Source organism: Schistocerca serialis, chromosome 2, assembly GCF_023864345.2.
Source record: "Schistocerca serialis cubense isolate TAMUIC-IGC-003099 chromosome 2, iqSchSeri2.2, whole genome shotgun sequence".
In the NCBI taxonomy this organism is placed as follows: Eukaryota; Metazoa; Arthropoda; class Insecta; order Orthoptera; family Acrididae; genus Schistocerca; species Schistocerca serialis.
In genome coordinates, this window is record NC_064639.1 from 715,977,088 (window position 1) to 715,989,915 (window position 12,828).

At 45.2% G+C, this 12,828-nt stretch overlaps 1 protein-coding gene across 2 annotated transcripts in view; it reads left to right on the forward strand.

Moving 5' to 3' along the window:
* LOC126457901 (ATP-binding cassette sub-family C member 4-like) overlaps positions 1 to 12,828 on the forward strand; it is a 303,077-nt gene that overhangs the window by 249,336 nt on the left and 40,913 nt on the right. For both annotated transcript variants that reach the window (XM_050094576.1, XM_050094577.1), the window contains 2 exons: positions 8,416 to 8,526; positions 12,250 to 12,459. In XM_050094576.1, the coding sequence (XP_049950533.1) occupies positions 8,416 to 8,526; positions 12,250 to 12,459 (321 nt within the window). The remainder of the gene's footprint in view (positions 1 to 8,415; positions 8,527 to 12,249; positions 12,460 to 12,828) is intronic.

Genomic DNA, 12,828 nt, shown 5'->3' on the forward strand with positions numbered 1-12,828 from the left:
AGGACAGTCAAGTAAAATGTGGCGGACAGTTATCTGGACGCCACAAGCACTACAGATTGGGGGGGTCCTCCCGCCGGAGTAAAAAACCGTGCGTTAAGGGACTGTGCCCGATGCGCAGGCGGGTGAGGAGAACCTCATCCCGCCTGCATGACTGGTAGGATGTACGCCATGGCCGCGTGGTGGCCTTGACCAGACGCAGCTTATTTTCACCGACTGCCAGCCACTCCTCTGCCCATTGACGCATAACACGAGAACGAAAAAGGGAGGTAACAGCATGGAGGGGGACGGCACATTATACAACGTGAGGGAGGGAACATGCATCTTTGGCAGCCACATCCGCCAGTTCGTTTCCCCTAATACCCACGTGCCCCGGCACCCAACAGAAAGAAACCTCCTTCCCCTGCCGTTGCAGGTGGAGTAGGGCATCATGGATGTTCTGGACGACCGTATCCGCTGGGTACAAGTGTTGCATGGTCTGAAGGGCACTCAGAGAGTCAGAACAGATGAGAAACTTAAGACTGGGAACACATCTCATCTGCTCCAATGCCCGCAAGATCGCAAACAATTCGGCATCAAAGATGGTAAACGCTGCAGGAAGCCGTAATTTGAAGACTCGATCAGGGAAAACCACAGCACAACCTACAGAGTCCCCCTGTTTAGAGCCATCCGTAAATACTGGTACATGGTCAGGATGCTGGTTTAAAATATCGTAAAATAAGGAGGTAAAAACAAACGCAGGAGTGCAGCTCCTCCGGTACTCTGACAAGTCTAAAAGGACGCTGGGCCTCCGGAGCAACCAGGGAGGCAGGCGGGTAAAACCCTGGAGTTGGGGTGCCACACGCTCCACACCAAGGGACTCAAGCAAATGCTTGGCACGAATCCCAAATGGTCTCGTTGCCCTTGGACGACTGGAAAAGAGACGTTCCATAGGCGGTCGGGCAACAGTAGGGTATGCAGGGGAGGTAGGACAGGCAAGGAATTGACACACTCGTCGCACCATGAGGAGTTTCCGCCGGATGGCGAGCGGCGGTTCCCCTGCCTCAGCACACAGGCTGGGGATGGGACTGGTACGGAAGGCACCAGTGGCCAGCCTGATACCCTCATGGTGTACTGCGTCAAGAATCTTCAGATACGAAGGCCTCGCTGACCCATACACAGTGCATCCATAGTCAAGACGCGACCGGACGAAAGCCCTATAAAACTGCAGCAGACGCGCCCGATCTGCTCCCCAGGACCGATGGCTCAAACGCTTCAAAATATTCAGCGCCTTCAGGGCCCGCACCTTGAGGTCTTTAAGGTGCGGCAACCACGACAACTTGGAATCAAAAGTGAGGCCCAGGAACCTCACAGTGTCTCTAAAAGGAAGAATGATGCCCCTCAGACGCAATTCAGGGGAGGTAAAAGCACGTCGAGAACGATTAAAATGAACACACACACATTTGTCTGCAGAAAAGGTAAAACCCGTCTTCGCAGTCCATGCCTCTAATCGCTTTATCGTAAGCTGCAGCTGCCGACTAGCAGTGACAAGACTGGAGGAAGAACAGAAAACAGCAAAATCGTCCACAAACAAGGAGCACTGGGCAGGACTCCGGATAGTGGACGTGATACTGTTAATGGCGATGGCAAAGAGGGTGACACTTAAAACGCTTCCCTGAGGAACACCATTCTCCTGCACGTACAAATCAGATAGCACATTACCAACCCGATATCGAAAGACGCGGTGGGAAAGAAAGGACCGAATGAAGATGGGGAGATGGCCACGAAAGCCCCACTGATGGAGTTGATTGAGGATAAGGCGGCGCCAAGTAGTGTCATACGCCTTATTAATGTCAAAGAATACACCTAGACAATGCTGGTTACGTAAGAAGGCCTGCTGGATGACCGCCTCAAGCAGGGTCAAGTTGTCTATAGTTGAACGACATCTCCGAAAGCCACACTGAGAGTGGCTAAGGAGCTGCCTGGTCTCGAGCAGCCAAACCAGGCGACGGTTGACCATGCGTTCCAATGTCTTCCCAACACAGCTCGTCAAAGCAATACTCTGATAACTACTGGGATGCATTCGGTCCTTTCCCGGTTTGAGGAGGGGAACCAAAATCGCCTCCCTCCACGAGTCAGGGAACGTGCCGGATGACCATATCATATTAAACCATTCAGGAGAACTTCCTTGGATGGCAGCAACAAGTGCTGCAGCATGCTGTACAGGATTTGATCATCACCTGGCGCAGTATCATGAGCCACAGACAGCGCCGAATCCAGTTCCCACATTGTGAAGGGGCAGTTGTAGGGTTCAGAATTTGGAGACCGGAAGTCCAAGTGATCCCTCTCGATGGCAGTGCGGTAGCGGCAGAAATCTGGATCACTGTTAATAGTGGCAGTAGATTCTCACTGTTAATAGTGGCAGTAGATTCGGCAAAATACATGGCCAGTGTCTGGGCAATGTCTCTCGGCGCCGTGAGTAGACTACCCTGATGCAGCAATGCCGTGACAGGTAGTTGGCTGCATTTCTCGGAGATCCTCCTGATGGCTTCCCACATTTTTGTAGAACTAGTGGAGCGGGAGATGGAGTTCAGGAACGATTGCCATGACCGTCGTTTGCTCTCTTTAATCACTCGCCGCGCCTTGGCCCTTGCCACCCGAAAGGCCGCAAGATTGTCAGCTGAGGGACGGCACTTGAAGCGGCGCAGAGCTGCACGGCGGGCTCGGATGGCTGAGCGGCACTCAGTGGTCCACCAAGGGACAAGGCGCCTCTTGGGATGACTTGAGGACCGTGGGATCGACAATTCAGCAGCATGGGAGATCACGACTGTAACATGGTCGACCCATTCGTGGACGCTGGCACGGTGTTCCAAAACAGCTAAATCGCTGAAAAGTGTCCAGTCAGCTCTGCAGAGGTTCCACCTGGGCGGCACTGGTAATGCCACAGTCTCATCCAGGAGGCGAATCCAAAGGGGGAAGTGGTCACTAGAATGGAGGTCAGCAGCAACCTCCCACAGAGCAGAATCCGCGAGTGCTGGAGAGCAAAAGGAAAGGTCAATAGCTGACGACGACCCAGAAGCAGTACAGAAATGAGTGGGAGCACCAGAGTTGAGGATGCACAGTTCTTCGGATGCCATGAGGCTTTCCAGAATGCGACCCCTGGGGCAAGAAGTCGTAGAGCCCCATAAGACATTATGAGCATTGAAGTCCCCCAGAAGGAGAAATGGGCGGGGGAGTTGGGTAATAAGGTCTGTGAGAGCTGCAGAGTCTATGGCGTCCTGAGGCGGTAAGTAAACGGAACAGATTGTGAGCCTCTGCCCCACAAGAAGGTCAACTGCAACTGCTTGCAAGTCCGTAACGAGAGGGAGCTCAGATGAGTGGTGCATGTCATGGACAAAAACCGCAACACCACCCTTTGCCCTTTCCCCCATCAGATCATCTTTTCGATACACGGTATAGCCCCGTAAAGAAGGAGCATCAGTGGCCCGGAAATGTGTCTCTTGGAGACATAAGCACAAGGGGCGCTCTCGTACAAGGAGTTGTAATTCGGCCACATGCGTCCTGAACCCATTCAGGTTCCACTGTAATATGGGAGCCAGTGATCAGGGTGGCTGAATTTTCACCCTGCCCCTGTGCTTTGGAGGAGAGCCCGTACTGGCCGGAGATTTATTCCTGGGGCGAGAAGGTCGCCCCCGGTCGACATCAATGTCCATCAGCTCCGATGGCGACCCAAGCGAGATGTCAGATAGTACGATGGCATCATCATCGGACTGACCCTGACTAGTCTCCTCAGGTGGCAAAACCTTCACCTTTGGAGTCTGCGTCTTGGGGGGCTCAGAATGCAGAACCTTGTCAACAGTTGGAGCTTTACTCGCCTGGGCAGAAGGTGCCATATGGGGAGGTGCAGGAAGTACCCCAATGTCAGCAACCACGGCCTTGTCCAACGTTGTGGGGAGAGCTGCAGGTTGCAAAACAACCGCAGCAGCACAAGTGCACTGGCAAATGCAGGTATTAGTGCTGACACTAGCAACCTCCGTTTGTGTAGCAACACTGGCCAACTGTACCGGTTTCTGCAGAGTGGAAGCGAAAGATGTTGTAAACACAGGAGGCTGCATGGCCTTAAAGAGCTTCTTGGCCTCACCATAGGGGATGCGCTTAGATGTTTTGATCTCCTGTATCTTCCGTTCCTCGAGATAGATGGGGCAGACCCGGCTCCAGACAGGGTGACTCCCAGAGCAGTTCACGCACTTCACAGGCGATGAACAATCGGCTCCTTCATGGGCAGGCTGACCACATTTACCACAAGTGGCTATCCCATTGCACCCCAATGTAGTATGCCCAAAGCGCTGACATTTAAAACAGCGCATTGGATTGGGGAAATATGGCCGTACTGGCAAACGTAAGAAACCCGCTTTAACATGCTCTGGGAGTTTCGGGCGATTGAACGTGAGAATAAACGAGTCGGATTTGACTAGGTCCCCATCGACTCGTTTCATAATATGCTGCACGTCGACAATACCTTCGTCAGCCCACTCAGATTTCAACTCGTCCTTGGGGATATCCACCAAGTCCCTACATGTCACAACACACTTACTATAGTTCAAAGTGGAGTGGAGCTCGGTCTCGATAGCGTACTCTCCGAGACACGTTGCTTTCCTAAGAGAAGTGACTTGACGGGAACTAGAAGTTTCAACTAACAGAGTCCCATTGCGCAGACGCTTCACAGATTTCAGTGTTCCTGCAATTCCCTCAAGACCCTTGTGGATGTAAAAGGGAGAAACTCTCTCAAAGCTACCTTCCTTCCGTTTGACAATCAAAAACACATTCTGGATATCAGCATGTGCTCTGTTACGACAGTCTGATAAATCTCTAGTAACACCAGGCGCTGGAGGACTCGCAGCACGAAGTCGCTTTTTCGATTGGGTGTGTTTTCCTACCAGTAGCCCACCCAATCCACTGGTAGGGGGAAACGTAGAGGTCGAAGGGTCCATTGTGGTCCCACGAGCAGCTAGGGAACTAAAGGTCCGCTCAGACAGAGCCCCGCGTGCCTGAGTAAGCCTTATGCGACTGGGGTGCGGCAGGTGCCCCAGAGGTTGCCCGCTTGCGACAGTTCCACCCCAACAGCCATGCATCTTATAGGCGCGCAGCACACCGTAAGATTGAGGGGTTTTTATAGAGGTTTACCTTCCTCGCAATCCAGGCGGTCAAGCCAAGATTACCATTCCCCGCAGCATACAACATTCCACCGCTGCGCCATGCGGTGGTCGCTGAAGCATGTCCGGGGTTTACGGTGACAGGAGACTGGCGGCGCTGACCAGTCCCCAGCTCAGGACCCCGGGGTCGCCAAGCCCGTACTCAGCAAATGAATGCTGAGCCCCTGGGGGGGGGGGGGGTGAGGACAGCTTAAGGAAAGTATATGGGTGCAGTAGAGCCGAACGGGGTATCTTTTAGGCTACGAAATGGGGAAATCCACTGATACACGCAACTTTGTCAAAGTGCAGATGGTTATGGCCTGGTAGCTGGAAACGAGCATGTCGGAAATGGTGAAGCTGGTCTGTTGTTTGCGTATTGTTGTCGTGAACAGTGGTTGAGGAACGGTGAAACCGCGAGTAGGCGACAATGTGTAGGACGTCAACTCCTCATCCTCTGTAAAGCAGTATAGGCTGCTATATGTGGCATATCTGATGACAGAATACGTGCTGTCGTAGGTGCAAGCGATTTAGAGCACACCGTTCAGCACACATTGTTGAACATCAGACTCTGCAGCAGACACAAATGTGTTCCCATGTTGACCCAACGCCATCGTCCATTACAATTGCTGTTGGTACGGGATCATCGAGATCAGACAGTGTGTCGATGAAAATATTTCGCCTGGTCTGATGAATCACGTTTCTTTTTATACCAGGTCGATTGCCATGCCCGGACATGCCATCACCCGAGCAAATGGCAGCTCGAAACACGCGTCGTCGCGCCACGAACGCGCGGGAGTGGGGGCAGTAGTATGCTACAGGCTACAGGGGACATTCACCCGCGCTTCCATGGAACCTCTGATACTAATCGGAGGCACCATGTGTGCTGCGAATTCCGTGAACATTATTGCGGACTATCTGCATCACTTCATGCTTGATGTGTTCACTAAAGGAGATAGCACCTTCAACAGGATAACTGTTCGTGTCACGAGGGATCTGACGTTAATGTCCTAGCCACCAATTCGCCTGGTCTGAATCATATCCAACACATCTGGCCCGTAATTTTTTGGAATTGGGTTACCTGTGTGTAAAACATCTGGTGCCACATGCCTCCAGAAACCTACCAAGCACTCGTCGAATCCATATCACTCACAGTCGTTGATGTTTTGCGTTCCACAGGTGGCCCAAAGCACTACCAAGCAGTTGGTTATAATGTCTGAGTCACCTGTGTATGTGATGATATTATAATTACATAGGTACTTGGGGGAAAGGTTACATGCTGTATTATGGTGAGAAAACATACACACACACACACACACACACACACACACACACACACACACGAACGTCCAGATTCTCTACACTAACAATAGCTTGTTAAGACTTCAGAATCCAAAACAGCTTAGAAATATTTTATCCATCGAAGAAAAGAACGGGCAAAGAATGACAAAAACTCACCTCGGATTTAGCAGTTTGATACCAGGTATTATTTAGTGGACAAGAACGATTAAGCGAAAGGTCCACATTGATTGCTAAATTTGAGGGGCTGGAATTTCATCTGACAGTTTTTACCACAAGAAAAATTTTACAGTAGTTTTTATCTATGTTTTTAGGTGACAGTGGCCTCATAGAGAATATTGTTCATTACTCGAGTAAGCAAATTTCTTCTTTTCTATACGGTGAAGAGAAATGGGGCTCTACTGACTTGAAAATTAAGTAAGTTTGTGAAAATGCATTAGCAAATCGAGGTATTCTTTTTGATTTTTTCAGATACTTCGTATTGTATTATGAGACACAATTTTAAGATGATTTATGTCCAATAACGTCTGTTGACTCCAAAGGAAGCACGCTGAAAGTTACAGATGATCAAGGACAAAGACAAGTCATAAGGAACGCCACTCCTGAAGATTACTTGGAAAAAGATGTGATGCCCTGAAAGTGAAGTATTAGATAAAAAGCCTCTGATAATATTGATATAAAGAACAAGATAAGTTTCGAAGTAGGGAAACAGAGAACAAGAAGCCTACAAATTTATATAAAGTGTATATTAATACTGTCGACGAATAGACTTAATAGCACGTTAGTTGAGGAGCCTTACATCTGAACAAAAGAAAAGTTCCAGAATGTGTAGCTCCTCGACAAACTACAGGAAATTAAAATGAAGGGAATTGATCATGCAAAACATACAAAATTGGAAAATGCAACATCCATTCTAGTGGATTCCGGGGTCTGTGACATTTCCCAATTTGTCGAGCCCGAGGATGTTAAGCTACTTTTATGATTAACGTTGTGCAAGCAAACTTTTTATAGAAAAAAATACAAATGGCGTAGTATTGAAAGCCAATCAATCTTCAGCTAAAGTCTAGGATGCTCCTGTAGGTATTTCTCAGTTGCAGGAATAATTACTGCACTGCTATGTTTTGAAATGCGAATAAAATAGTTCAGATGGGTACATACGTAGCTGACTACCAGCTACCGAAATGTTACTTCCAGCCTTATCGCTGCAGTTTCCCAAGCAGAAAATCCAAAATCTCGATGTGACCTCCTGAAACTTGCAAACAAAACGTCGCCGCCACTATCTAGTTCTCGAATCTTTGTCACTTAGATACTTTTTCATCCACGGTCGCATCTGTGTTTTCTTTTTCTGTGCCCTTTCATCACAATAAACACGGCACAAACCCCCGAGTAAAAATGTGGATGCATAACAGACTGCTTGCGCAAAACGCAGAAAATCTGTGGCATATTAGTTATTTCAATGCTGATGGCACATTAAACCTCAAACAAGTTTGTAAAATATAAGATACAACTGTGAAGTTAGTCGTGCATTCTTCTCTGCTCCTTTTCTGTCTACCGCGTAAAAAAATCGACAGCAAGGCACGCATTTTACAATTTATGAGGAGAGACCACGCGGCAAAATACTCGGAAACTGTGTACGTCACGGTACGCGAAATATATCGTAAAATTTTATGATAACGTCAGTGCCTTGTTTGCAAAATCCGCAGAACCGGTCCTGCTGATTTCAGCTCTCTCTCGTTTGCTTCCAAACAAAGACAAGTGTGTCAATTGCTAAGAACCTCGAGATGTGTACAGAAGTTTCTACAACTTGTGCAACACGTGTAGTGTTTCTGAGTCTCGGAGAAACGAACGTGACCTGTTTATGATGAAGTTAGCTGAAATCGTTACACGTTGCGATTCCTTTAATCGTGAAAGTCATGGTGTATGTGTTCTTTAATAAACGTAATGTTTTCAGGTCTTTGCAATGGCGCAATTCTACAACGTGCTGAACCAAACGATGGCGTCCTTTTATTCTCTGGCCGTGGCGAATGCAGCTGAAACCTACGTCACCATCAGACGCTTACAGGTAAGAAAGAATTCTCGCCTTGGATAAACCAGGTTAGCAAAAGGCAACTTCCAGCAGTCAACCGCTCCAGAGCGAAACGAGCGTGCGATGGAAAGCTCCAGTCCAATTCAAAACGAATTTTATTCATTTTACACGATCTCGTGTCCGTTCTCTAATATTCTCAATCCTTAGATTACATACCTGTAGTCTAGATGAATAATTCCACTGACCAAAGGGTCTGACGTTGAAAAACGTTTTCCACAACATGACAACATTTTATTGTCGCCTTTAGTTTCCAGCCGATTAATGCTATTCCGTGGACACGGTTTATCCCTCTCATCCCCCCACCCCCACCCACACAAAAAAACTTACTGTTCATTGTTATACCGTCGTTACTCTGAATCACTTCAGGCAAATACTGATACGGTCCCTGCAAAATGTCTGCAGCCGAATTCCTTGTGGACCCCTGGCCAAATGAACTTGTTAATTTCTACACTGTCTCCACAGGCAAAATAGCAGATCAGATGTTTAACTCTCAACTATGTGGGATGATCAAAAAGTTCCCGTTCAAAGTCCTGAATCGATACACCAATCAGGCAAAATCACCATGAGCATTGAGGCAATAATCCCACTGATGCACCAGGCTGAAGACATCCATTTGGTAAAAGAATGTGTCCTACTGTGTGAAGAAGTCTGTAACTGCCTGCTGTACATCCTCGTCCAACAGAATTGTCGACCCTTCAAGGCCTTTTTTTAAGGGACTGAAGGTGTGATAATTGCATGGGTAGAGATCAGGACATAGGATGGCTGCTCGAAAGTCTCCCAGTTTCTGACTGGCAAGAAAAGTATAAGTGCATGTTGGTCCTGTCTGGACACATTTCGTAATAATAGCATGGTTCTTGTTTCTACTAATGCACATTGGAAACACACAAATGCCAAACTAACCCTGGTCCACATGTCAGTCCTTATATACCCACAACAAAGTCATGCTGTGTAGCATATATGCTGTAGCAATGCTGACAAATGAAACATTTTGATCACCCCTTATACATTGTTACAAACATAAAACTGATGGTATTACAGTATCCATTTAAGATACAGAAAGTTACAAAAACAAGCACAAATTTGCAAGTTACGTCAACTCAGTAATAATGTAGCCTTGGCATTTCTCATTCACAAATAATGTAACTTGAACTCAACTTCAGACAAATAGCTGATCAAGCTACAGTATATAAAAAACTGTATCCAGAACAGTAGTTAAGGGTGTCTGAGACTGCCTTCTTTCTCCTGGCCTTATCCTGTGTCTCTACAGGATCAGAATGTTAATCTGGATTTGGAGATGTTGTGGATGCCCTTCTGGTTCTCGCACCCCGTGTACTACATCTCTGCATCTAGTTATCCCATGTGAAAGTGTGTGAACATTTTAAAGTGTTTTTGTATCATGTAACTGAGGAGGAACATGGATACCAGCATCATATTTACATAGTTGGATGTGTGAAACCACCGAAAAACACAACCAGGCTGGCTGGCATTCTGACTCCTGGAAGCAGCATGCTGATGCATGTGACTACCCAAGCATGTTAAAGCTGACATAAACCCTACTGTATAAACTTCTAAAATAATATTACAAAATAGAACACACAGCAGTGTATAAAAATGTAGAATTTAACTAAAGTATGCTTGGCTGTCATAAGGGAAATATTTGAATCCTCCTAACTACTGTGCAGTCTCACAAAACAATTAAGAAATTTTATTAATACATTAACACAATTAGGACCACTGTAGCATGCAGATATGTGATGACACAAGGATAAAAAATGACAACATTAAAAAGAAAACAAATAATTATCTCTGCTGTCAAATGTCCTTTCACATAGGAAAAGCACTGAAATACCATTCAGTTGTCATACCAATTTAAAAATGAGTGACATACAGGTGCCAGTGTTAATGGTGTTGAGGAACAAGTGCCATCCCTAATATGCAGCAGGGCTCCAAATCCTTACCAAATCCATCTCAGGCCTTTCACAGCATTTTCAACCAACTTAGCTCTGCCCTTCCCACTATAATTTACCACTAAACTTAAGCAGAGAAGTATTCTCATAACCTGAAACGGATGTCCCAGTCACCTACAAAAAGAGCACAAGAATTATTCATCAGAGTTGGTGACCTTTATTGCTTAAATGTGTGTAATCTATAACGGATTGGACTACAGGATGACAGAGAACACATAAAAGGGAGAATGGTCTCAGGTTGTAAAATAAATATAAAGAGTGACAAAGACAAAATTCTGCAATTTAGAAGCAGAAACCATGACTATTCATCTCATGCCACCAGAAGTGAAGTACAAATGCTGAAGAAAGAGGAGTAAATAAGATTACAGACAGTATCAATGAGTTTATGAGCATAACAATTGGGTATGCAAGAAAGTAAAGATACAAAATGCAGAAATAAGGATTGAGTTATAAACACTGAGTTTAAGAGAATACAGATGGAACCAAAAGGGATAAATCCTTTAGACACAATTCACCAAACTCGTATTCCCAAAGTGATATATACATATCAGAAAATGGGCTGAAGACCACTGGAGCAACCAAGGAAAAGATGGAAAGTCATACAGTATAGATAAGAGGTAGAAATGACTAGCCACACAGCTTAAAATATGGTAAAAGATGAGGGACACAAAGTTTCTGCTCTTTATGGGCATCAGTATCACCAAGTGACCTTTCTGACTGCTAATAACTGTCCTGCAGTACATGAGGAGTGCTGAGAATATTCATCAGCAACTTTTTTCATACTAATTCAGTACGCTTATCTGTGAATATGAACTCTGCCATCATCATATGCCTCTTATGAAAATGTTGCGTCAAAAAGCTTTAGTGTAAGTATCTATTGTATGAAATAATACTAACTGTTGCCACAAATGAACAGTGTAAGATGGCAGATCCTCAACTGTACTATAAAATATTATATATTCAACAGACTAACGCAAAGCATAGATACAATCGGTCACTTAGTAGAAAAGCAGAAGATTCACATCAAGTACTGTATGCACACCAAAAGCAGACTGCTTGCTAAAAACAAACTGTTCATGTATAAAATTTATTTCATGTAAGGGCAAAACACATTTGTGAGTGTGCAGCCTGAATCATATAGTTGCACTATGGCAACACACAGAGTATAAATATGTTATGTTTTCACCACTTTTAATTTTTTAATTGTAGATAAAATGAACACAGAAAACGTACATTAACATTTTGTTATAAAAATATAAATAAGTAAGTTATTAGTATCCCAATATATTTTCAGGATGTGGTTCCCCATAGCTCTTATACATTTGAAAAATGGCATATTACTACCTTGAGCTGCTGATAAAATATTTCTTATCAGTTTCTGTCATCTGACCATCATCAGATTCATAAAAGTATTCACAGTGTCATGTTCAGCAAAATATAAAATCGTTACCAACGAGGGATGAAACCATGAATGTTACACTGTCATCATATCGTAACATAAATTACACGAACAGTCTGTAAAAGCTGTGCAAGAGAGCGTACACAGTCATACTAAAAAGTATTTTACCAGCAGCTCAAGACGGTAATATGAAATTTCTCAAATTATTAGTGATGCTCATATAGTAGTGAGATCATATAAGATGGCTCTTTAACAGCAAACTCTTGAACTCTTTCTCCACAATTTCCTACAGGTAATTGGAAAATTGCTATGATGGGTATTCTTTTTTCACAGAGATTTCTGCTTCTGGATGAAAATGATGGGTTGCCAGAGCCAAATGCCAATACCACACTGACACGAAAGATGGCACCAACTGGTGTGCAGCTGGTAGATGCAAGTGCACGATGGAGCCGTATTTCACAGAATGACACACTGAGTGACATCAATCTAACTGTCAAACCAGGACAGCTGTGTGCTGTTATAGGACCTGTTGGTTCTGGAAAGGTGAGTTTTCACAAGAAGTGTCATGTAAAACAACTTTTAATTATAAGGTACCTTCTTCTCATTGTCCATTGTATATTACTATCACATCCTTCTGTCACCTTATTGTACTTTTCTGCTTTCCAAATGCATTTGTAGCACATTCACATCTTCATTTCTTCCTTGTTAGAAAATAACACAACATGTATTTCCTGTGATCAATCATTCACAATATCAGACCATCTTATTCCACACTTGTACTGCATTTCAAAATTCCCAGGAAAGATTCCATCTTCATATACAAAAAAAAAAAAAAAAAAAGGATTATTGCTACCTCTGGCATCAGTTTATGTGCACTGTTGTAAGTTGTAACAACGTACATCAGCTGATGCC